At 36.3% G+C, this 27,788-nt stretch overlaps 1 protein-coding gene across 1 annotated transcript in view; it reads right to left on the bottom strand.

Moving 5' to 3' along the window:
- The window catches only part of NUDCD1 (NudC domain containing 1), a 65,139-nt gene that overhangs the window by 5,170 nt on the left and 32,181 nt on the right, over positions 1-27,788 (bottom strand). Inside the window, exons 6-7 of the mRNA XM_078071663.1 lie at positions 24,823-24,827; positions 24,399-24,551 (exon numbers count right to left, since the gene is read on the bottom strand). Of these exons, the coding sequence (XP_077927789.1) occupies positions 24,399-24,551; positions 24,823-24,827 (158 nt within the window). The remainder of the gene's footprint in view (positions 1-24,398; positions 24,552-24,822; positions 24,828-27,788) is intronic.

The raw sequence follows: 27,788 nt of genomic DNA, 5'->3' as shown, positions 1-27,788 counted from the left end.
TTCTTCCACTCCCACTTTATACATAGCTCCATTACAGTGAAGTCCAAGTACTCCTAATTACAGAAACCGCAATCTCATATGGTTTGCTTTTGCCATACCTTTCACACCGCATTCTGCCTGGACTTTTTTTTTTTTTTTTTAAAGATTTTATTTATTTATTTGAGACAGAATGAGAGAGAGAGAGAGAGAGAGCACATGAGAGGGGGGAGGGTCAGAGGGAGAAGCAGGCTCCTTGCCGAGCAGGGAGCCCGATGCGGGACTTGATCCAGGGACTCCAGGATCATGACCTGAGCCGAAGGCAGTCGCTTAACCAACTGAGCCACCCAGGCGCCCCTCTGCCTGGACTCTTCTTGCCCTTTCTTGCCTGATGGATTCCTTCTCACCCTCCAAGATTCCATTCAACATCAGTTGCTCTGGGAACTTCCTCTATTCCCATGGTTATATGAGCTGCTTGAACTCTTGAGAACCCTCAGCATCAAGTATATCATTCCAAACGAATTTTCATATTTGTGTGAGATTCTTAATATGCATGTATACCATCCATGGTATGCTGACTAATGTACCGCCCCCACCCAATGTCCACATCTTAATCCCATGGAACCTATGAATATGTTACCTTTCAAGGCAAAAGGGGCTTTGCAGATATGACTAAGTTAAGGATCCTGAACTGGAAAGCTAATCCTGGACTACCTGGATGGGCCCAATGTATTAACAAGGTTTTTGTTTTGTTTTTTTTTTAAGATTTTATTTATTTATTTATTTATTTATTTATTTATTTATTTATTTATTTGTCAGAAAGAGAGCAGGCACAAGCAGGGGGAGAAGGAGAAGAAGGAGAAGCAGACTCCCCGCTGAGCAAGGAGCCAGTGTGAGGCCTGATCTCAGACCCCGGGATTATGACCCGAACAGAAGGCAGACACTTAATCGACTGAGCCACCCAGGCGACCCTGAGTTGTAATTTTTTTGATGGTGGAGAGTCTTGCCTTGATGCTAATGGCTGCTGAGTCATCAGGGTGGTTATTGCTGAGGATGGGGTGGCTGTAGCAATTTCTTAAAATAAGACAACATGGAGTTTTCTGCATTGATTGAGTCTTCCTTTCATGAATGATTTTTCTGTAGTATGTGATACTGTCTGGAAACATTTTACCCATAGCAGAGCTTCTTTGAAAATTGAGAGTCAATCCTTTCAAACCCTGCCTCTGCTTTATCAACTAAGTTCATGTAATATTCTAAATCCTCTGTTGTCAATTTCAATAATCTTCATAGCATCTTCACCAGGAGTAGATTCCAACTCAAGAAACCACTTTCTTTGTTCATCTCGTAAGAAGCAACTGTTCATCAGTTCAAGTTTTATCATGAGATTGCAGCAATTCAGTCACATCTTCAGACTGTCCTAATTCTAGTTCTCTTGCTATTTCCATATCTGCAGTTATTTCTCCACTGAAGTCTTGAACCCCTCAAAATCATCAACAACTTCCAAACTCCTATTAATATTGGTATTTTGACCTCTTCCCAAGAATCAAGAATGTTCTTACTGGTACCCTAAAATGGCAAATTTTTCCAGAAGGTTTTCAACTGATTTTGCCCAGATCCATCAGAGGAATCACAATCTATGGCAGCTATAGCCTTATAAAATCTGTTTCTTAAATAAGACTTGAAAGTTGAAATTACTGCTTGATCCATGAACTGCAGAATGGATGTTGTATTAGCAGGCATGAAAACATTAATCTCATTATACATCTCCATCAGAGCTCTTGGATGATGAGATGCACTGTCAATGAACAGTAATATTTTGAAAGGAATCTTTTTGCTAAGCAGCAGGTCTTAATAGTGGGCTTAAAATATTTAGTAAAGCATGTTGTTAAAAAAAAAATACTGTCAACCAGCTTTGTTGTTCCATTTATATAGCAAAAGCAGGTAGACTTAGCATAATTTTTTTTTAAGATTTTATTTATTTATTTGACAGAGAGAGAGAGATAGCAAGAGCAGAAACACAAGCAGGGGGAGTGCGAGAGGGAGAAGCAAGCTTCCCGCTGAGCAGGGAGCCCGATGTGGGGCTCCATCCCAGGACCCTGGGATCATGACCTGAGCTGAAGGCAGATGCTTAACGACTGAGCCACCCAGGCGCCCCTAGCATAATTTTTAAGGGCTCTAGGATTTTCAGAATGGTAAATGAGCACTGGCTTCAACTTAAAAACACCAGCTGAACTCACCCCCAACAAACAGTCAAGCCTGTCCTTTGCAGCTTTGAAACCAGGCACTGACTTCTCCTTTCCAGCTATGAAAAGTCCTAGGTGGCATCTTCTTCCAATATAAAGCTGTTTTGTCTACACTGAAAATCTGTTGTTTAGTGTAGTCACCATCATTAATGATCTTAGCTAGACTTTCTGGATAACTTGCTGTGCCTCACCTTGCACTTTCATGTTATGGAGATGGCTTCTTTCCTTAAACCTCATGAACCAAGCTCTGCTACCTTCAAACTTTTCTTCTACAGCTCTTTACCTCTTCCAGGCCTTCATAGAATTGAAGAGAGTTGGGGTCTTGCTCTGGGTTCGTCTTTGGCTTCAGGGAATGTTGTGCCTGGTTTTATCTTCTATCCAGACCACTAAAACTTTCTCTGTATCAGCTAAGGCTGTTTTGCTTTCTTATCACTGGTGTGTTCACTGGAGTAGCACTTTTAATTTCCTTCAAGAACTTTTCCGGAGTGCCTGGGTGGCTCAGGCGTTAAGCGCATGCCTTCGGCTCAGGTAATGATCCCAGGGTCCAGGGATGGAGCCCCGCATTGGGCTCTCTGCTCCGTGGGAAGCCTGCTTCTCCCCTCTCCCTCTGCCCCTGCTTGTGTTCCCTCTCTCGCTGTGTCTCTCTCTGTCAAATAAATAAATAAATACAATCTTAAAAAAAAAAAAGAACTTTTCCTTTGCATTCACAACGTGGCTAGCCATTTGGGGAAAGCAGCCTAGCTTTTGATTTTAAAATGACAGACATGTGATCTTTCCTTTCACTTTAATGCTTAGAAGCCATTGTAGGGTTATTAATTGGACTAATTTCAATATTGATGCGTCTTAGGGAATAGGGAGGGTTGGAGAGGGAGAGAAGGGAATGGCAAGGTTGGTCAAGCAGTCAGAATACATACAACATTTATAGATTAAGTTTGCCATCTTATACGAGCAAGGTTTGTGGCACCCCAAAACAATTACAATAGTTAACAATAAAGATCAATGATCATAGATGACTGTAACAAATACAATTTTTCAAACTTTTTTATTATTATAAGAATTACCAAAATGTGACAAGGAGACACAGTGAGCAAATGCTGTTGGAAAAATGGCTCACTAGACTTGCTCAGCACAGGGTTGCCAGAAACCTTCAATTGTGAAAAAACCAAACCAAACCAAACCAAAACAAAAACAAGAAAAACAACAACAAACGAAAACACTGCATCTATGAAGCACAATAAAAGGAGGTATGCCTGAACTTTATGCCATACTCAAATAATACCTTCTCTTCTCAGTTTTCTCCGTTAATAAAAAGAAATAAGGCAACAATAGTTTATACCTCTCCTATAAAACTTATCTCATTTCCTTTATATGCTCTTTGAGGGTGAGGCCTATGACTCTAGGTGGGCTACTTAGCCCCTATTTCATTCTCCTGTAAATATATGATAATAATAGTACTTATTTCACAATTGTTATAATCAGTAAAATATATTTCAAGCACCTGCATAGTGCTTGGAACTTAGAAAGACCTTAGTAAACCAAATATTCTTTATTGCCATTCTAGGCATCTTCTATAGATTCTTCCTTAAATATTATTGGCATTCCAAATTAAACAAAGGAGATGAACATTAATGGGGAAAGCATAGCAACTTAGCAATGATCTTCATGAAATCATATAGCACTTAATTTTATGCCTAAGAAATGTGTGAATAGCTATTAAAAAGAAAACCCTTACTCTGTGTTAATCAGCATATTTCATTTAGACAAATTTCTAAACTCTTGCACCATTTCAAAACTAAGAAACGCAAAATTCATTATTCTGCTTGTCATTTTATTGTCAAATAAATTCTATCTATAGTTCCACCTGTATGCCCATCAGTTTTAATTTTATACCTTCCTATAATGCATATGTTTCAGTAGTTTGCAGATCTGCCTAGAAAAAAGTGAACAAATTATTCTTGAAATAAGATTTGGATGCTTTAAATATACTCTCAAAACCAAGTTTCTGGAAGTTTTAAATAAAGCAAATTAAAATTAACTAGTCTGATGATACTAACTGCAAATAATATAATGTGAGAAAAAACATGCTTTAATGAGGTAAACAATTCAGAATTCTTCTATGTGTAGTAAGAGACTGTGTAATATTCATTTTAACTAATAAATTCCAGCCTTTCTTGTCTTCATTTTATTTTTTTAAAGATTTTATTTATTTATATGACAGAGACAGAGACAGCGAGAGCAGGAACACAAGCAGGGGGAGTGGGAGAGGGAGAAGCAGGCCTCCTGCTGAGCAGGAAGCCCAATGTGGGACTTGATCCCAGGACTCTGGGATCATGACCTGAGCTGAAGGCAGCCGCTCAATGACTGAGCCACCCAGGCGCCCCCCCTTGTCTTCATTTTAAATCAAGTATTCTACACAGCTAAATAAACAAGACTATGTCACTAAAAAAAAAAGCCACTGAAAGATGTTTGATCCTTCTTGGATTGGTCAGTGGCCATGACAGGAAAATAGGCTTATAATTCCATTCAAAGTTGCAAAGTAAGAGTGGATAAAGGAACTGCATATAAACACTGATTTTAAGGTAACACCTTAAAAATGTTTGGTTTCATTCTTCTCATAACAGTACTGGAATCTTGTGATAATTATTCACGCTTTTTACTACTTTTTTTTGCCTCGCTTCACTAGCATGGATTTCCAGCACGATGCTGACTAGGAGTAATGAGGGCAAACACCTTGCCTGCTACCAATCTTAGCGGGAGGCATTCGGTCTTTTACCATAAAGTACAATGTTAACTCTAGGTTTCTCAGGGAGGCAGTTAGCTTCAATTCCTAGTTTGCCAAGCATTTTTATCATAAATGGCATAAATGTGGCTAAAATATTTTTAGTCTGTTGATAATGCTGAATTTCACTGATATTTGAATGCTGAATCAGCTTGGAATTCCCAAGATAAACTATAATTGGTCATGATGTATTATCATCTTACTTACTGCTGGATTTCATTTACTAATATTTTATTGAGAATTTTTACATTTTATTCATGACAATATTGGTTTCTCTTTTTTCATACTTTTCTTTTTTTGTCATAACTTTGGCTATCAGAGTACTGTGGCCTCCTAAAATAAGTTTAGAGGTATTCCTTTTATTTCCTGGGACAGTTTGTAGATGAATGATACTGTTTCTTTGTTTGGTAAAACACTGGTGAAGCAACCTAGGTCTGGAGATTTGTTAGAAGGTTTTTAACGATAAATTCAATCTTGTTAACAGATATAGGACTACTAAGGTTATCTATTTCTTCTTGAGTGAACTGTGCTTGTCTTTTAGGGAATTTGCTGCACTTAAATTGTCAAATATATGAAAACAGAGTTGCTCATAATATTCCATTATTACACCTTAGTGTCTTTGGACCTTTATGCACCTTTTTATTCCTAATATTGGTAATTTGTGTCTTCTTTTTCCTTGGTTATTCTGGCTAGAGACTTACCAAGTTTGATCTTTTCAAAGGATGAGCTTTTGGTTTCATTGCTTTTATTATTTTCCACTGATTTCTGCTCTTACCTTTATTAAGTTTCCTTTCTCCTGTTTGCTTTAGATTTGGTTTGCTCTTTTCCTAAGTTTAAGGTGCAAGCTTAAACTATTAAGTTGATACATTTTTTCTTTCTTTTTTTTTTTTTTAAATTTTTTTTTTTAAATTTTTTTATTGTGATTCATTTTTTCTTATATAACCTGTAATGCTATAAAAATTCCCTCTAAGCATTGCTTTAGGGGCATCCTACATGTACTTGCGTCATTTTCATTCAACACAAAATTTCTTAACTTCCTTTGTGAGGTCCACTATGGCTCATGGGTTATTTAGAAATGTGTTATTTAATTTCCAAATTACTTGTGGGTTTTCCAGATTTTTCTGTTTTACTAGTATCTAATTTAATTGTTATGATCAGAGAACATTCCATTTGTGATTCTTATTTTTAAAAAATTGTTGAGGATTATTTTTTGGGCCAGAATATGGTCTATTTTGGTGAATGTTCCATGTCTCTTCTGGGATTCCAATCAGATGTAAATACTCCTAAATGCTTTTTTTGTTTTTAATCCCTACCCCACCCCCCACTTTGGTTTAGGTTCTACTAATTTTTGATAACCTATTTTCAAGGTCACTAATTCTTTTTCCACAGATGTACTGAATATACTGAATATACTGATGAGTTTGTTAAGGCATTCTTGTTGCTGTGATTTTTTTTCTAGAATATTCATTTTATTCTCTTACAGTTTCTCTCTGCTATAATTCTGCATTTATTTATGTACGTACGTATGTAATTCGTATTTTCTACTAAACTCTTTAACATCACACAGTTATTTTAAGTTCCTTGTCTGGTAGTTCCAAAATACATATCATTTGAGTCTGGTTACCTGGTCTGCCTTGTCTCTTGACAGTGGAATGTTTTTACTTTCTTCTTTTTGTGTGCCTTGTATTATTATTTTTTTGCCTTGTAATTTTTGATTAAATACGGGATGTGAAAAACAGTAGAGACTGAGGTAAGTAGTATTTATGCCCGAGAATGGACACACTTCTGCTAGGTCACTAGTGTGGGTGGTTATGACAGAGTAAGGTTGTAAAAAGGCTGATTTAAGCTTGAGTTCTGTTGTTACGGTTACTCTCAGTGTATCCCTGGCTTCAACTTCCCCTAGTGTTAGTTATTTCAGGGTTTGGGCCTTTTCAGTGACACGGTCCTTCCTCCAGTGGTAGAAAACTTCTAATAGTCTGGGCCTCAGATGATCTGACTTCTCTCCCAGGCCCAGAGATGGTGTTTTTTAAAGTTTTTATTTTTATTCCCCTTAGCAGCAATAGGTCTTCTTCTGAGCCCTTGGGATGCTAAGATTCGATGCTCTTCTCCCAGCAGCTTAAGACTTCTGTTACTTATGGAAAATAATCTAAGAAGGATATCATACACTGCACTGGAGTACAGAGCAAGGGACATTTGGTTCTCAAGAGATAAGTAGATTACCTGTTCATCAAAACTATGTGCTGTTTTCTAAACAATATTCCACTTCTCCGTTAGACCTGACTTGCCAATGCATTTTTTATAGGATGACCTTCTAGTTCTTCATGAAATCTGAAAGAGATTGTTTCTACTGTTCCCTATAATCTCCACGTATGTTCACACTAAACATCCATCTCAAGATAATTTCAAAGGTTTTCTCTCATCCCTGCAAACTCTAAAAATCCACACAACATAATCTTGTCCAAAAGAAAAATCAGAATTAAGATTACAAATGAAGTAACCAGTTTGCTAAGTGAACTAAGTAAATGAAAATGAAGTGTGATAATTAAAAAATAGAATTAAAATTAAAATTAATTAATTAATTAAAATTAAAAGCTGCTCCTCCTGGTCTTAATTTAGGAAATTACGAGGGTTTCAGGAACTCGGTGTCAGGAACTGGAGGCAGAGTATATATACATATTTTCTATTATTTTACAACTACCTTATTTAATCTTCACTACTTGAGAATTAAGAATATGATGCTATTTTGTAAAAGAGGAAACTCAAAAACAAGATGTTAAGAGACTTAAGTTAAGCTAATAAATGGCAACTGGATTTCAGTTCGGATATGCTTCCAAACCCATGTTCTTAATTACCACCACTGCATGCTCTCCAAAGCCCATTTTATAGTACTTATTATTTGTTATTTTTAATTGAAGCATAGTTGACATGTAATACACCATTAGTTTTAGGATGACCTAGTGATCCAGCAATCATATATGTTACAAAATGCTCACCCATGACAAGTATAGTTACCATAGTCACCATACAAAGTTGTTAAATTACTGACTATATTCTCTATGCTATACTTTTTGATCCCTGTGACTTTTTATAACTCCAAAGATGTACTTTTTAATCCCCTTCACCTATTTTGTCTGTCTTCTTACCCACCTCCCCTCTGGCAACCACCAGTTCTCTGTATTTATGGGTGTTTTTGTTTGTTCATTTGCTTTGTTTTTAGAGATTCCACATATAAGTGAGATCATATATTTGTCTCTGACTTATTTCACTTGGCATAATGCCATCAAAGTGCATCCATGTTGTCACAAATGGCAAAATTACATTCTTTTTTATAGCTAAAAAAATATCATATTGTGCGTATACACACATTTTCTTTACCCATTAATCCATCAATGGACACATATTGTTTCCCTGTGTTGGTTCTTGGCTATCATAAATAATGCTACCATGAACAATGGGGGTTAGTGCTTTTTTGAGTTAGTGTTTTTATTTCCTTTCAATAAATACCCAGGAGTGGAATTACTGGATCATGTGGTTATTTCTATTTCTAGTTTTTTGAGGAAACTCCATGTTTTCCATAATGGTTGCACCAATGTACATTCCCACCAAAAGTGCACAACGGTTCCCTTTCCTCTCATCCTCACCAACACTTGTTACTTCTTGTCTTTTTTGATACTAGCCATTCTCACTGGTGTGAGATGGTGATTCACTGTGGTTTTGATTTGCATTTCCCTGATGATTAGTAATGTGGAGCATATTTTCACAGGTATCTTGGTCATCTGTTGTGTCTTCTTTGGAAAAATGTCTATTCAGGTCCTTTGCCTTTTGGTGTTGGTGTTGAGTTGTAGGAGTTCTTTATATATTTTGGATATTAATCCCTTATTGGATATATCATTTGCAAATCTCTTCTCCAAATTGGTAAGTGACCTTTCATTTTGTTAGTGGTTTCCTTTGCCCCTCAAAAAGATTTTTAGCTTGATGTAATCCCAATTGTTTATTTTTGCTATTGTTTCCCTTGCCTGAGGAAAGAGATTTAGAAAAATACTGCTAAGGCTGAGGTATAAGCCTTTACTGCCTATGTGTTCTTTTGGGAGTTACATGGCTTCAGGTCTTACATTCAGGTTTTTCAGCCATTTTGAAATTATTTTTGGGTATGGTGTAAAGAAATGGTCCAGTTTCATTCTTTTCCCAGCATTATTTATTGAAGAAACTATCTCTTCCCCATTGTATATTCTTTAAAGAAAAAAAAAAAAGATGTATTTGAGAGAGAGCAGGGTGGGAGGGGCAGAGAGGGGCAGAAGGAGAGGGAGAGAATCCCAAGCAGACTCCCTGCTGAGTGTGGAGTCCTACTTGAGGCTCGATCCCGTGCCCCTGAGATCATGACGTGAGGCAAAACCAAGAGTTGGACCCTCAACTGATTGATCTACCCAGGTGCCCCATCCCCCTCATATATTCTTGCCTCTTTTGTCATATATTAATTGACCATATCAGCATCGGTTTATTTCTGGGCTCTCTCTTCTGTTTCACTAATTTATGGGTCTGTTTTTGTGTCAGTATCATTCTGTTTTGATTACTATGGCTTGTAGTATAGTTTCAAATCTGGGATTGTGACACTTCTAGCTTTGTTTATTCTCAAGAATACCTTGGATATTAGTGGTCTTTTGTGGTTCATACAAATTTCAGGATGTTTTGTTCTAGTTCTGTGAAAAATGCTATTGGTATTTTGATAGGCATTTCACTGAATATCTAGATTACTTTGAGTGTTATGGACATTTTAACAATATAAATTCTTCCAATCCATAAGCACGGTATATATTTCCATTTCTTGTGTTTTGTTTGATTTCTTTCATCAACTATAGTTTTCAGAGTACAGGTCTTTCACCTCCTTGGTTAAATTTATTGCTAGGTATTTTAATTGCTTTTGATGCAACTGTCTATGAGGTGTCCTTAATTCCTCTTTATGATAGTAATTAGTGTACAGAAACACAAAAGATTTCCGTATGTTGATTTTGTATCCTGCAACATTAGTAAATACATTTATTAGTTCCAACAAATTTGGGGTCTTTAGGGTTTTCTATATACAGCATTACATTATCTGCAAACAATTTTACTTTTTTTTTAATTAATTGAAATACAGTTTAACACCTAATGTTCTGTTAGTTTCAGATGAACAACATAGTGATTTGGTAAGTCTCTATGTCATGTTATGCTAATCAGAAGTGTGGCTACCAACAGTCACTATACAGTGTTATTACAATACCACGGACTGTATTCCTTATACTTGTATCCTCCATCCCCATGACTTATAACTATAGGCCTGTTTCTTCCACTCCCCCTCACCTGTTTTGGCCATTCCCTCCCCTTTGGCAACAGTTGTTCTCTGTACTTATGGGTCTGTTTCTGCTTTTTGTCTGTTTTGTTTATTAGATTCTACATATAAATGAAATCATATGGTATTTGTCTTTCTCTGACTTATTTCACTTAGTGTAATACTTTCTTCCTATGTCCAACCATACTGTCACAAATGGCAAGATTACATCCTTTTTTTATAGCTGAGTAACATTCCTGTGTGTGTGTGTGTGTGTATGTGTAAACACATACCACATCTTCTTTATCCATTATTCTATTGATGGACACTTGGGATTGCTTCCATATCTTGGCTATTGTAAATAATACTGCAATGAACATAGGGGTGCATACACCTTTTGGGTTTTTTTTTCCCCCTGTTTTTAGAAAGGAAGAGAGAGGGAAGGGGAGGGGAGGGGTAGAGGGAGAGAATCTTGAGCAGGCTTCACACCCAGCTGGAGCCCGACAAGGGGCTCAGTCTCACGACCCAGAGATCATGACCTGAGCCTAAATCAAGAGTGGGATGCTTAACTGACTGTGCAACCTGGTGCCCCTACATAGATCTTTTTGAATTGTTTTTGTTTTCTTTGGGTAAATACCCAGTGGTGGAACTACTCAGTTTTACTTCTTCCCTACTAATTTGGATGCCTTTTTCTTTTTCTTGTCTGACTGCTGCAGCTAGGACTCCCAGTACTATGTTGAATAAGTGGTAAGAGTAGGCATCCTTGTCTTGTTCCTGATCTTAAGAGGAAAATTTTCAGTTTGAGTATAATGTTAGCTGTGGCTCTGTCATATATGGTATTTACTATGTTGAGGTATGTTCCCTCTATACCTGACTTTATTCAAAGTTTTTATCATTAATCAATGTTAAATTTTGTCAAATGTTTTTTCTGCATGTATTAAGATGATCTTATGATTTTTATTCTTTATTTGGTTGATGTGGTTTATCATGTTGGTAGATTTGTGGATAATGAACCATTATCCATTTTTACATTTCTGGAACAAATCCCACTTGGTCATGGTGAATGATCTTTTTAATGTATTGTTGAATTTGGTTTGCTTATATTTTGTTGAGGATTTTTACATCTATATTCATCAGAAATATTGGTCTGTAGTTTTTTTTTTTTAAAGTGTCTTTGCCTGGTTTTGGTATCAGGGTAATGCTAGCCTTGTAGAATAAATCTGTAAGCATTCTATTATTTGGAACAGTTTGAGAAGAATAGGTATTACTTTTTCTTTAAATTTTAGAATTCACCTTTGAAGCCATCTGTTCCTGGACTTTGTTTTTTGGGAGTTTTTTGATTAATGATTCAGTTTCACTACTAGTTATCAGTCTGTTCAGATTTTTTCTTTCTTTCTGATTCAATCTTGGACATTTGTATATTTCTAGAAATTTACCCATTTTCTAGGTTATTGAATTTGTTCACATATAATTTTTTGCCATAGTCTCTTATAATCCTTTGTATTTCTGTGATATCAGTTTTAACTTCTCTTTCATTTCTGATTCTATTTATTTGAGTCTTTTTCTTGATGAAAGGTTTATCAATTTTGTTTATCTTTGTAAAGAACCAACTTTCAGTTTCACTGGTCTTTTCTATTGTTTGTTTAGTCTCTATTTCCCTTACTACTGTTTTATGCTTTATTACCTTCCTTCTACTAACTTTGGGCTTTGTTCTTTTTCTCATTCCTTTAGTTAAAAGGTAAGATTGATATTTTTCTTGTTTCTTGAGATAGGCCCATTTGGCTATAAATGTCCTTCTTAGAACTGCTTTTGCTGCATCCCAAAGATTTTGAACCATTGTGTTTCTATTTTCATTTGTCTCCAGGTAATTTCTGACTTCCTCTTTGATTTCTTCATTGACCCACTGGTTGTTTAGCAGAATATTGTTTAGCCGCTATGTGTCTGTGTTGTATCCAGTTTTGTTCTTGTAATTGATTTCTAGTTTCATACACTATGATTGGAAAATATGCTTGATATGATTCCAAACTTTCTGAATTTGTTGAGACTTGTTTTGTGGCCTAATGTGATCTATCCTGGAGAATGTTCCATGTGCACTTGAATGTGTATTCTATGTGGGGATGGAATGTTCTATATCTATATCTATACATATTTATCTATTGTGTGTGTGTGTGTATATATATATATTAAGTTCGTCTAGTCTAATGTATTATTCAAAGCTACTGTTTCCTTACTAATCTGATTTTCTGTCTTGATGGTCTATCCATTCATGTAAGTGGGTTGACAGTCCCTTACTGTATTACTGTCAATTTCTCCCTTTGTCTTTTAATATTTGCTTTTACATATGTAGGTGCTCCTGTGTTGGTTGCATAAATATTTACAATTGGTATAAACTCTTGTTGTATTGATCCCTTTATCATTATTTTAATAATGTATCATTATACATTCTTTGTCTCTAGTTATAGTCTTTGTTTTAAAGTCTATTTTATCTGATATTTTTTTTCCACTTCCATTTGCATGGGATCATTTTCCACTTCTGTACTTTCAGTCTCTATGTGTCTTCAGGTCTGAAATGAGTCTCACATAGGCTGAATACATATGGGTTTTTTTTTTTTTTTAATCCATTCAGTCACCCTATATCTTTTGTTTGGAGCATTTAGTACATTTACATTTGAAGTAATCAATAGGTATGTACTTATTGCCATTTGTTGTTTTCTGGTTATTTTGGTAGTTCTCTGTTCCATTCTTCTCTTGCTCTCTTACTTTGTGACTTAACTTTCTTTAATGTTATATTCCTTTCTCTTTGTGTATCTATTAAAGGCTCTTAGTTTGTGGTTACCATCAGGTTCATATATAATATCCCATGTGTACAGCAGTCTACATTGTTGATGGTCACTTAAGTTAGAACACAATCTAAAAGGACCACGTATATACATATATACTTCCTCTTCCATGTTTATGTATGTCTTTACATCTTTTATTTTGTGTATCTCTTGATTAATTTTTAAAGATATATTTGATTTTACTGCTTTTGTCTTTCAACATACATACTAGCTTTATAAGTGACTGATCTTCTACCTTCACCTGTATATTTCCTTTTACCAGTGATAGTTTTTCCATCATAATTTTCTCAATTTTAGTCATGGCCTTTTCTCTTCCACTTAAGGAAGTCTCTTTAACATTTGTTGTGTAAGGCCAGTTTAGTGGTGATGTACTCCTTTAACGTTTGTCTGGTAAACTCTTTATCTCTCCTTCAATTGTGAATGATAATCTTGCCAGGTAGAGTATTCTTGGTTATAGGTTTCTTTCTTTTAGCACTTTGAACATATCATGCCACTCCCTTCCGGCCTGCAAAGTTTCTGCTGAAAAATCAGTCATTAGCTTTATGGAGTTTCCCTTGTATGTAACTGTTTCCTTTTCTCTTATGACTTTTAAGAGTCCCTCTGTTTCTTTAATTTTTGCCAATTTAATTATTGTGTCTTGGTATGGACCTCTTTGAGTTCCTCTTGTTTGAGGCTCTTAGATATGTATGTGTGTTTCCTTCCCCAGGACAGGAAAATTTTCAGCTGTTATTTCTTCAAATAGGTTTTCTGTTGTTTTCTCTTTCTTCTCCTAAAAACACTGTAACGCAAATGTCATTACACTTGATGTTTCAGAGGTCCCTTAACGTATCCTCATTTAAAAAATTCTTCTTTTTCCTGTTCAGCTTGGTTGCTTTCCACTACCCTGTCTTCCAGATTCCTAATCCATTCTTCTACATTCTCTGTCAATTCCCTGTAGTGTATTTTTCAATTAATTGTATTCTTCAGCCTGATGGGTTCCTTTTATATTTTCTTTCCCTTTGTTGAAGTTCTCACTGTTTATCCACTCTTCTCTCAAGCCCAAACATTACTTTGAACTCTATCAGGTAAATTGCTTATCTCCATTTGGTTTAGCTCTTATTAAGTTTTGTCGTGTTCTTTTGTTTGGAACATATTCCTCTGTCTCCTCATTTTGTCTGTTTGTTTCTATGTATTAGGTAGGTCAGCTGTGTCTTCTGGTCTTGAAAGTAGTGGCCTGATGTAGAAGGCATCCTGTGATGCCTAGAAGTGCAACTGCCCTCAGACCACTAGAACCAGGTGCTCCAGGGATGTCTTTTGTGTGGGTTGCATGCACCCTCCTGTTGTGTCTGGGGTTGCCTGTGGTCAGGGTTGGCCCTCCAGCCAGCTGTCAACAATGAACTGCCATAACTACTGTGGGCACATTGGTGGGCAGAAATTGCCACCAGCATGACCAGCTACAGGCCCAGCTGGAGCAGCTTTGAGTATGCTGGTGGGCAGATCTGGCCCTTACCCTGTCTGTAATGAATGGCTATGACTGCTCCAGGTACACTGGTGGGCAGGGCTTGCCCCTGGTGCAACTGGCTGAGAGGCCTGGCTGTAGCTACAGTGGGCATACTGGTAGACGGGGCTGGCTCCCCCTTTCTTGGGCAGCAGTTGCTTTAGAGAGGCACTAGTCCTGGCCAGGACTGCCCACCAGATGGTCCAGGCTAGAGCCACTTTGGAGGAGCATGTGCTGGGGTGGACAGATTGGGAGTGATAGGTCCACAGGGAATGCTGGAGTGTGAAAAGTAGTGCTAGCAGGGTAGCTGGAGAATGTCAAAAATCAGCTCCCACATGCTTCCATCCAGCTAGGTTGATGAAGGGCAAGAAAAATGGTACTTGCCAGCACCTCTGTTCCCAGTGAAAGTTCCTACAGATCCCTGCCCCCCTGGCACACGTCCTGAAATTAAGCAATGCATTTCCATGTATAACCTATGTGCTTTTCAAATCGCTGCTTCTGTGCTGGGTCTCAGACCAAGTAATATAGCACATTAGCCTTTAAGAGCAGACACTTGCTTTCCTCTTGTCTTCTGGCTCCCCCAGTTAAGCCCCACTGATTTTCAAAGCCAGACGTTATGGGGACTCACCTTCCCTGTACAGTTCCCCAGGGCCGGAGTATCCAGTGTGGGTATTGATCCCCTAACTCATCTGAGCCCATGATATCCCTCTTGCTTATGGGTCACCAAGCTAGGGGTTTGGTTCAGTTCATGACCATGTGTCTCTGCCCATCCTACTCTTCTCAGTGTGGCCTTCTCTTTATGCTTTTAGCTGTGGAAGATCTGTTGTGACAGTCTTTAGGTCGTTTTCAGACTGAGTTTCCTGAACTGAAACTTTTGGCTCAGTGTATCCATGGGAAAAGGTGAGCTCAGTGTCCTCTCGCTCTACTATCTTCCCCCACTCTCCTTTTTTTATAGTAATTATTAAGCAACAATTGAGGATGTCCCTGGCTGAGCACTATTTCAGATATGGTAACCCACATACTATAAAATATGTGTGTATTCTGCTTGGACAGTTAAATTTTGTTAAGTTGTGCATGTGTGGCATATCCAAAACCGATGTTTGAAAACAACAGAAAAGAAGTTGTACAAAATCCCGAGTTGCATTTTTGTTTGAACATCCATTTGTAAGTTAATTATGTAATGATGTTTTAACATTGACTAGAGATTGGAATATAGGAAGATGCCAGATCTTAGCTTAAGTGGCATAAAATACAATTGGGGGAAACACACTTAAATTTTTACTTTACTAAAACCTATAGATAACAGCCATTTTTTAAGAAGTATAAGAAAAAAACTTTTTTTCACTTTTGAAAATTATCAGATTGGATCTTCAGCTGTATCATAATGTATCAGACAACATAAATATGTAAATATATCAAGAAACAGAAAAGTGCCATGAGAAAAAAAAGAAAGCAGGTGAATAGAAATGCAGTTTTGTTTAATACAGGTTATTAAGAGATGGAAGGTAACATGTGAAGAGAGGTCTCAATAAAGGGACAAATGAAACAAGGCAGAACACTTCAGGTATAAAAAGTATTAACAGAAGCATGTTTTTAGTATGGGGAATGGTATGAAGGCCACCATGGCTAAAGAAAAGTGAGCTAGGAAAAAATGGTAGAGTATGAGAGACAATCAGCACTGGAGGGCAGTGTTTTTTAACTATGGGTCTCAACATTTTTGGTAAAATTAACTACGTAGATCAAAAAAGAGAACTTATTGTATAAGACATTCTTCATTCCATACTATTTTTAATGAGCTAAAACAGTAAGGATAGTACTGTTTTGTGAAATTTTTGCTTCACATGTGCATGCTGAGTCTCTATTTAAAATACATACAGTGAGTTACAGAAGAGGGCTCATAGATCATGGTAAAAATCCTAGACATTATTCTAAATGTGACAGATAGGAAGCCACTAGAGGGAGGGAAGCAGAGGGAAATGACAAAACCTACTAAACCCTTTAGAGATTACTTTGACTTTCACATGATGTACTTATTAATTCAAAGGGGAAGATTGTAACTGAGGAGCAGAGAAACCTGGTGAATACCACCCAATTAAATTTCACACCACAATGGTAAGGAAAACTGCCACGAAGCTCTTCTTCATGTGATACACTAAAAAAGAAGTATTCCTAGCAAAAATGCATCAACTGAATCTGATCTTGAGGAAATACTGGATACAGTTCATAAAAGGTACAAAATAAAGTCAATGTCATAAAAGCTGGGTAACTGGTTGTTCCAAATTAAAGGAGACTAAAGAGACATCACAACTAATTGCAATGTTTCCAAAAAAAATTGCCAGTTAGTACATTATTTGAGCAACTGGTAAAATTTGATATGAACTATATTAGATAAAAGTACTGAATCAATGTTAAACTTCCTGACTTGTATTGTGGTTATCTAAGAAAATGCCTTCATTTTTAGTGTGTATGTGAGGTACTGGGGGTTGTAAAGGGACATGTTTGTGGAACTCATTCCTAAATGTTTTAGCAAAAAGGAGTAAGAAAAAAAGAAATGTGGCAAAATGTTAATAACTGCTAGAATCTAAGGGAAGGATACTGTTATGGGCTAAGCTGTAGCCCTCCCAAAGTCACATGTTTAAGTCTTAACCTCACAGTACCTTAGAATGTGACCTTATTTGGACAGAGAACCTTTAAAAGGGTGGTTAAGTTAAATTGAGGTCATTAGGGTGGGTCCTAATCCAATACAATTGGTGTCCTTATAAAAGATTAGGGAACAAACACAAGTAGAAGAAAGACCAAGAGGAGAGGCTTCAGAAGAATCTAACCATGCTAACACCTAGATCTTTGATTTCTAGCCTCTAGAACTGTGAGAAAACAAATTCCTATTGTTTAAGTCACCTAGTCTGTGGTACTTTCTTATGGAGGCCATATTAGGGAAATTATTATATAGCTTAATTTATTTTTTAAAAAAGGTTTATTTATTTTAGGGTGCGTGTGCATGGGGGTGCGTGGAGAGGGAGACTCTCAAGCAGACTCCCTGCTGAGCCCAGAGCCTGATGTGGGGCTTGATCCCATGACCCTGAGATCATGACCTGAGCCAAAATTGAGTTGGATGCTTAACCAACTGAGTCACCCAGACGCCCCAATATAAGCTTAATTTCTAATACTTGGTCAAATTTGATATAATGCAAATAAAAAAATTTGATACTCTAAGGAATATAAGAATGTAAAGGGTCCTTAGACCAAAAAGCTTGAGGACCATTGGTTTAGATCCTTTCTAAACATATTTCCTTTCTCTATAACTTCTGATCTTATCCTTAATATCTTCTTAAAAGAATTAGTATGTTGGATATATGCCTTTTCTACTAGCTTTCATAATGACATTAACCTAAAAGAATTATTTCTTCTTTGTAACTCCTCTGCTTCTTGTCTTGATGGCTTTATTTATAAGTTGCAAATACTTTTTCCAGGTATTTCAGTCTCATGTTTTAAGCAGTATATGATGAATACCATTTGCTCTTGGGGCACCTGGGTGGCTCAGTCAGTTAAGTGTCTGCCTTCAGATCAGGTCATGATCTTAGGGTCCTGGAAGCGAACCCCACGTTGGGCTCCCTCCTCAGTGGGGAGGCTGCCTCTCCCTCTCCCTGCTGCTTCCTCTGCTTGTACTCTCTCTCCTTGTCATATGAATACATAAAATCTTAAAAAAAAAATTCTCATCTTAAACTCACTGTAATTTAATTTTTAAAAATATCCTTTCACCTTTTGATTGCTCAAGTCTATATTTAATTTAATCACTACAGACTGGTGTTATTCAAAAGAAACTGCAAACCACATACATAATTTTGAATTTTCTAGTAGTCACATTAAAAGGTAATAAAAACAGGAAAAAAGTAATATATTTAGCCAAACATATCTAAACTATCATCATCTCAACATAAAAATCCAAATAAAAGTTATTAATGTATTTTATATTCTTTTTTATTCTAAGACTTCAAAATCTGGTTATTTCACACTTACGTGAAAGCTACATTTCAAATAGTCATTAACTACTATGTGGCCAGTGGCTACTATTTTGTAAAGTACAGCTCTAGACAGAAGCAAAAATAATTCCTCTTTATTTGTATTTGAATTCTGATTTGTGCTTTACATCCCAGTGACCACATCTTATTACCTTTCTTTCCCAGATCTACTATTTAATATTTCTTTTATTGTGCTGCTGCATATATTCATTTAACATTTTATTTTCCAAATGTCAAATTCTAACCCTGATTTCCATTTCTTTCAGGGAATTTTATATTTTGAAAAATCTGTCATTTATAATATAGAATTCTGACCTTTATGTTATAGTATTGTTTCCTAAAACTGTAAGGACATATACTGACCTTTCCATGTACAGGTTAATTTCAAACTGTCCAAAGTCATGACAAATGAAATCAAGAAGAGAGAACTTGAAGAGAACACTGAAGAAGTACAGACTGTCGATGAAGTACTATTTCATTCCTAAAGTGGATGTAGCAGTGAACATCTGAAATACTATAGCTTCCTTTGTTCTCTTCCTCCAATGACAAGCCAACTGGTACCCTCTTGGGTATACCAAGAAACTACACATTTGACTAGGTAGACCTTGACTTTCATACAGTACACTGACAAGCCAATTCTGCCTCTGGAAAGAAGATGTACTTACTACTTATTTATTGGAGCTGTTCCATTTATACCCATTCTACTTATACCCAAACAGCAATGTTTATGCATTTTTACTTCACAGAATCTTTGCTTATTTATATAAAATGTCTAATAATAGAAAAACCAATGTGCTCATAATTATAAAAAAAGAAACTCTGGTCTCAAATTTAACACAACTGAAACAAAGACAAGATATTTAGGAGATTCAGTTCAAGATGGCAGCATAGAAAGATCCTGAACTTACCTCCTCACATGCACACTGAACCTACAGCTACATATGGGGGAAAAAAAAAAACATATCCAAGCAGGTAGAGGGGCTGAGATATAATCTCACCATGAACCACACATAAACTCTGGCACATGGGGCGCCTGGGTGGCTCAGTCGTTAAGCGTCTGCCTTCGGCTCAGGTCATGATCCCAGTGTCCTGGGATCGAGCCCCGCATCGGGCTCCCTGCTCGGCGGGAAGCCTGCTTCTCCCTCTCCCACTCCCCCTGCTGTGTTCCCTCTCTTGCTGTGTCTATCTCTGTCAAATAAATAAAAAATCTTTAAAAATAAATAAAAATAAATAAAAATAAAAAAAATAAATAAATAAACTCTGGCACAGTCACCTATAATCAAGAGGAACTTGAAACACCGAGCTACTCCCTGAGGAATGATGGGTTTAACACCATTATCAGGCATCCCACCTTTTATGACCTGCACTTGAGAGATGAGTCTCCAAAACATCTATGTCTGAAAGCCAAGGAAGCTTGAACTGAGAAACTGTTATTAAAGAGCCATGGGGCACAGACTTAACAGTCGTAGAGGCAGCTGACTGCAAAGTACCCAGACTTTCCGTGAAAGATGTTCATCTGCTTATCTTATTAAAGCATCTAATTTACCACTCTCCTAAGAGACAGAGACAGCAGGTGTCAACTTTGCATTCTCCCTCTGCCTCACTCCAGAGCACTGGTACCTCTCAGAAAGGAGTCTGTATCCTCAAATGGTGCCCCAATTTTTGTGGCTGCCACCCAAGAGAGGCCTCTAGATCACCTGGCTCTGGTAGCCAGAGGGGTTTAGGCTTGCAGGTCCCACAAGCTTATATAAGACAGAGAAAGCATTCTTAACCAGCTACCACCCCTAGGGCAAAGCACAGAGGCAAAAATCTGAAGTACCCAGTCTTTCCATAAAAGGGGACTATTAGCTTATCTTCATAGCTGCAGCCTGAAGGAGAGACCCTCTCCCAAGACCTCAGATGGTTGGCACTACCTTTGCACTCTCCCTCTGCTATGCTGCAGGTCACAGCATCTCCAGAGGGAAGCTTGCTGTACACACATCAAGAACCCCAGGTTTTAATCTGGTGGTCTCAGTTTTTATGGCTGCTACCCAGCGGATGTCCCCTAATTGCCTGGGGGCCAGTGGGGTTTTTATTCCTGGGTCCCATGGGACAATAACAACTAGAGATGCAGTTCTTGGCCAGCTACCACCACCAGGGCACAGCACTAGCATAATGAAACATATCCCAAGATTTCTGTGAAAAAGGCCTATTTACTTGGCCTGGAACTTCAGCCCAAGGGACAGGCTTCTTTTGGTTTGACACACATACAGAGACTTCTGAGATTCTTTCTGGGGATGGAGACCATCAGGTACTATTATTGTGCTATCCCTCTGCCTTGTTCCAGAATGCCAGTAACTCCTGGAAAGGAGCTTGTACACTTCTCTGGCATCCTGACTTTTGTGGCTGCCATCCGGGGACACCTCTAGTCTACCTGGTTCTGGTTGACAGTGGGACTTGTTTATGGTCCCACATGACTATGTATTTTGCATACTTTAAAAGCCATTGCCTGAGAGACAGGATTCCAATCAGCCTGAATGTAGCTGCTGATTGGGATCGTCCACTTAGAGACACTGACAGGTGTTAGTACACCCTCAAATACTGGGAGCTACTTAGAGTAAAAATAGGCTGCTTGGGCAATCAAAAAAGTTTGAGAGACAACCAAGAGCTAGGGTAGAGCTGAACAATAAGGTTCATCTCCTACAAGAGACCATTCCTGCAAGACTGGGAGAGTTCATGGTTTTATCTAATGCATAGAAACCAACACAGAAAGTCAGGAAAATTAAGAAACAGGAATATGTTCCAAAGAAAGGACAAGACAAGACCTCAGAAAGATATCTTAATGAAATGGAGGTAAGTGGTTTGTTTACCCAATGCAGAATTCAAAATAAGTCATAAAGATACTCACCAAGCATGGAAGAATGGATAAACAAAGTGAAAACTTCAAAAAAGAGATAGAAAATATAAGAAAGTATCAAATAGAAGTCACAGAGCTGAAGAATACAATCACTGAAAAATATACTAGAAGGGTTCAACAGCAGACTAGATGAAGCAGAAAAAAGGATCAGTGAACTCAAATACAAGGCAGCAGAACTTATCAAATCAGAGCAGCAAAAAAAAAACCAAAAAAAAACAGCAAAGATAGCTTAAGGACCTTATGCAACAACATCAAGCAGAACACTTGCATTATAGGGGTCCCAGAATGAAGAGAAAGGGGCAGAAAATTTCGCTAACCTAGGGCAGGAAAGACACTGAGATTCAGGAAGCCCAGAAAGTTTCAAGTAAGATGAACTCAGAGACCCAAACCAAGACATATCACATATCACATTTAAACTGTCAAAAGTTAAAAATGAATTTTTTTTGAGAGAGAGAGAGTACACGGAAGAGGGAGAGAATCCCAAGCAGATTCCACACTCAGCATGGGATTATATCCCTCTATACCCATTTTTTGAGAGTTTTTATAAATGTTGAATTTTGTCAGATGCTTTTTCTGCATGTATTGAAATGATCATATCATTTTTATTGCATTGAAAAGAGTAAATTACGAATAAATTTAACCAAGGAGGTCAACAACCTGTACACTGAAAACTATAAGACACCAATGAAAGAAACTGAAGAAAACAAAAATAAATGGAAAGATATTCCATGCTCATGGATTGGAAAAATTGTTAAAATGTCTATATTAAGCAATCTACAGATTCAATAAAATTCCTATCAAAATTCCCAATGGCATTTTTCCCAGAAATAGGACAAAATCCTAAAATTCATATGGAACCACAAAAGATCCCAAATAGCCAATGTAATCGTAAAAAATGCTTCCTGATTTCAAATTATATTACAAAGCTGTAGTAATTAAAACAGTACAGTATTGGCATAAAAATAGACACAGAGTCCAATGGAAGAGTCCAGAAGTAAAACCACCCATATATGGTCAATTTATGATAAAGGAGCCAAGAATGCACAATGGAGAAAGGAGAGTCTCTTCAACAAACAGTGTTAGGAAACTGGATAGCCACATGCAAAAGAACAAAACTGGACCACTATCTTCACATCATATACAAAAACTAACTCAAATGGATTAAAAAGGTTAACATAAGACCTGAAATCATAAAACTCCTAAAAGAAAACAGAAGCAGTAAGCTTCTTGACATTGATCTTGGCAATGATTTTTTGGAGCAAAGGCAACAAAAGCAAAAATAACAAGTGGGACTATTTCGAACCAAAAAGCTTCTGAACAGCAAAGGAAATGATCAACAAAATGAAAAGGCAACCTCCTGAATAGGAAAAAGAATTTGTAAATCATATCTGATAAGGGGTTAACATCCAAAATTTATAAAGAACTTCTATAATTACATTACAAAAATAATGCAATTAAAATATGATTGAAAGATTTAAATAGACATTTTTTCCAAAGAAGAGCTATAGGTGGCCAACTTGTACATAAAAAGGTGCTCAACAACATTAAGCATCAAGAAATGTAAATCAAAATCACCATGAGATATGCCCTCACACCTCACACCTGATGGTGGCTGGGGGATGGATTAAGGGTGTCAATGGGTATAAACTTCCAGTTATAAATAAGTATTGGGTATTGTGAGGTATAGCACAGTGACTATAGTTAATAATACTGTACTTCATATTTGAAATTATTAACAGAGCAGATCTTAAAAGTTCTCATTATAAGAGAAAAATTTCTAACTATGTACGATGACAAATGTTTAACTTGACTTATTGTGGTGATCATTTTGCAATATACACAAATAGCAAATCACTGGTGTTAAACCAGCAATTAACACTAAACTGTGATTAAACAGTTTTAGAGTATGTGCAAAATGCTGAAAATGTTTTATCAAATATCATCTCTAAAAACTACAGTACAATGAGGGATCGTATGTATATTTCTTAACTTTCTGAAGAAGAACCTACTTATAATGGAAGTCTATCATACATGCTCTTTAAGAACACATTTTATAAAGAAGGTCACACAAGTCAGTCAGAAACACCAAAACAAATAAGTGAAAAAATTTTTCACAAGAGTCAAAAGTAATGTTATGAAACAGTCAACAGTAAAAAAACCAGACTAAAAATCCTATATCTTGCACACCAAATAGTAAAGATCAAACAAAAAACTGAAGGGGGAGGTAAAGATGCAATGAAATAGGTAATAACTGTTAATATTATTAATGAGAATATCGAGTGGAAATCAATTTGTCAGAGACTTAGTCTATGACTTATTAATTTGACTTCTGTAACTGTTTAAGATAAAATACCTGAATACAGGAAAAGCTTCATGTAAAGAAGGGATTTTAAAAAAATAGCATCATCATGAATAATGCAATTGAAAAAAATGTATTAAAGATGTATACTATAATCTGTAGGACAATCACTACATACACACATGAACTCCAATAATAACATTATATAGTGTCACCCAGCCATTAAGCCAGATTGAAACGAGAACATGAAGAAATACTTATGTCATAATTTCAAGTAAAAAAAATATGAGGTTATTATAGATTAGTTGTAACTATATGTAAAAACCTGAACAGAAAAAACCCAATCACAAGATTTCAAATATGCAATAGTACCAAAACAACAAAACATTGTTTTATTAGGGATGGTGGTATAAAACTGCCACTTCATGGAGTGATGAGTTTTAAATCATAGCCAGTAACTGCCAATCAAGCCAGCTTTGCAAATTATACATTTGGTCAATTAATTATCATCTCATGGTAACTTGTATTCATAAATTTTTAGAAATACAATGATCAAGAACTTACCACATGAGTAGTTTTTAATGTACTGCCATCAAATCTGCATAAACTGGAGCTCTCTTCAAAGAAAATGTCACATTCTTCTAACTCTTGAGCATTACAAGGAGGTTTTTCTTTATCTGGATTTGGATTCTTAGACCAGAAAATAAAATAAATAAACTTTCAACAATAGGAGAATGGATTTCTTCATTCTTAAAAAGATCAAAATTGTAGCAGTAATGAAAAACTGAATTTCAGACCCATGACCAATAAATCCTAATCAACAAAAACAGAAATAACAGAATGATGAAATCACCAGAAAAAAATATTAAAACAGGTATTATAAACATGTTCTATATACTCAAAGATGTAAAAAAAAAAATGTATATGTTGACAGAGGTATGGAAGACATAAAAAAATAACCAAATTGAACTTCTAAATATGAAAATACAGTATCTGAAATGGAAAGTAAAAAAGATAGGACTGGCAACTAATCAGACATGGCAGACCTGTGAGCTTAAAACAAAGCAATAGTCTATCTAAAATGAAAGAGAGGGGAAAAAAAAAAACACAGAACTGCAGTGACCTGTGGAATAATATCAAATGGTCTAACACATGAGTAACTAGAAGAGGGCAGGAAGAATGAAAAAAAAAAAAAAAATGAGAAGAAATGGTCAATAAATGATGAAAACTATAATCCTATAGATTCAAAAAGGTCCAAGAAACATTAAAAAAAACTCACTGCAAATCACATTATAATGAACTTGTTGAAAAGCAGTAATAAAGAGAGTATCTTAAAAGTAGTCAGAGGAGAAAAAATAAACACATTATGAACAGAGGAACAAAGATACAAATGACAGCTAACTTCTCATCCGAAACTATGCAAGCCAGAAGACAATGGAGTATAACTGAAGTGAAGGGGGAAAAAACCCCCATCAACATTGACTCATGTACTTAACAAAGATACTAAAAAAGGAAGACAACCTAAGTATTTTTGCAGCAAACAGAAACTGAGAGAATTTACCCAGCAAACCTACACTATAAAAAATGCTAAAGGAAGTTCTTCAGCCAGGAGAAAAATGACAACAGACGGAAATGTGAATCAACACAAAGAAATGTAGAACAGAGGAAATGACAGGTATGTGGGTCAATGTAAGATTTCCCCTCTAATCTCTTTAAAAGAGAACTGATTAAAGTTAAAACAATAATATATTATTGATATGATAATTTATAAAGGATGAAGAAATGGAAATATATTGTGAAGTTCTTAAGTTATGAGTGAACTATATTTTGACAATAGATGGTGATGAGTTAAAGATGCTGTGTAAACTCCAGAACAACCACTAAGCACACATGCACGTGCACACACACACATTAACACACACAAATATCCACCCAAACAAAAACACAGAGGTATAGCTAATAATAAGCCAAAAGAGAAGATAAATGGAATCATTAATTTTAATATGTTCCATTGCTTAAATGCAAGAATCACTGTCTGGTCTTATATCCCTCATAGAGTAAAAGAATCACAATGTTCAAGTAATAAATATTATACACACACACACACACACACTCACACATACACAAACAGAAATGTAATTCTACAACTGACCAAATGTCCACACACTCAGTTTGCCAAAATGCTGTCAGGTTATTGAGAACTTAATGAAATGGCTTGAGAAAGCCTCTGAAACTAAATGGTTGGGAGTTATAGATCTTTATTATCAAACCTGTCCATGTCCCACCTGGGATATGGAGCCACCTAGTTGTGGTTGTCTGCTCCAGCCTATATATCAATGCAAACAATTCTGGTTGCTATACTTGGCTGGGAAGGCAATATCAACAATTAGCTGGGGCCATTTTTTCAGTGATTCAACAACATATATATGCCCAGCAGCATACAGAATACCCTCTGCACTTCTCCCTCCTTTCCCTTTTCCATTACCCGTATGTTGAAGAGGGCAAAATTATAAGGTCAGGACTATGAAGGCAGCCAGATTTTAATAGGACAAGACTATAGAGAAAGGGGAATAACAGAGAAGAGAACCCAAGACTCTGCTGCTTCGCTATAGCCATTTACTGATTTTCAAGCTGAGCTGAAAAAGACAAGTGGAAAGAAGCAGCATGCAAGGGGCTCAAAAGCTGAGTGCTGATACTATTACAGTGTTTGGGAGACAAAAATTAGAGGACAGGGCCTACACAGGAGAAGCCCTGGTAAACATCCTAGACTTTCACTTGAGATTCATGAAAAGTTCTGCCTTAGGAGTAAGAACAAACAAGGAATAAATATCAGCCATGTAAAAAAACATGGAAATACAGCACCAAATCAAATCAATCCTTAATGGGGTTAAGAAGATAGGATGAAATTTTGCAGGATGCAGGTCAAGTATTGTTTAGAATGAAGTATATAGCTTTTCAATAGAAAAGTAGGTTAAAAAAAATCATCTGAACTTTCACTTTGAAAAATAGAGCAAAATAAATCCAAAGTAAGCAAAAAGGAGAAAATAATGTAAAAACAGAAATGAAATTGGAAACTGAAACAACAACAAAAAACAATGGAAATAGATGCCCCAAATAATCCTTACATAATAAAGAAATTAAATTCATGGCTAAAAACTTCCAAAACACAAAACTCCAATCTAGATGGTCTCACTGGTAAATTCTATATTTAAAGAAATAATGCCAATTCTACACAATCTCCTCCAGAAATAGAACAAGCAGGAAACACTTCCCTACTCATTTTATGACATCAGCATTATCCACATATCAAAACTGGACAGCGACAGTAAAAAGACAAAACAAAACTGCAGACCAACATTCCTCCTAAATATAGATGCAAAACTCCTCAATAACATTTAGCAAACCCAAACCAGTAATATGCAAATAGGATAATACATCATTACCAAGTGGGTTTTATCCCACAAATGAAGAAAATGTATTTGACAGAATTCTATAGCCTTTCATGATTCAAAACACTCAGTTTAACAGAAATAGAAGAAAATTTCCAGAACATGACAAAAATAATCCATAATACTTAACAGTAAAATATTCAATTATTTCTCCAAGACTACAAATGAGGCAAGAATGTTTGCTTTCACTATTCACCATTTCTATTTTACAGTGGATTAAAGGTTCTAACCAATACAGAAAAGCTTAAGAAAAAGTATAAAGATTTGAAACACATAAGACAGCCTTCAGTTGCAGATAACAAGATTCTATGTTTTTTTTTCCCAAAATGTTACAAACACATTGGTGTTCAGCCATAAATAACTTACTCATACAGACCAATATTCATTTGAAATAATCGAGTTTAAAAGGCAGTTAACAGCAATAAAATACAGTATCAAAACAAACCTCCACTACTATAACTATTATATCCCAGAGCACACCACAATAGTCGCTGAATGAAGGAAC

The sequence above is a fragment of the Halichoerus grypus genome, chromosome 5 (assembly GCF_964656455.1).
Source record: "Halichoerus grypus chromosome 5, mHalGry1.hap1.1, whole genome shotgun sequence".
Lineage (NCBI taxonomy): Eukaryota > Metazoa > Chordata > Mammalia > Carnivora > Phocidae > Halichoerus > Halichoerus grypus.
Note: the sequence above shows the minus strand (reverse complement) of the source record. Positions and strands in the feature narration are given on the sequence as shown.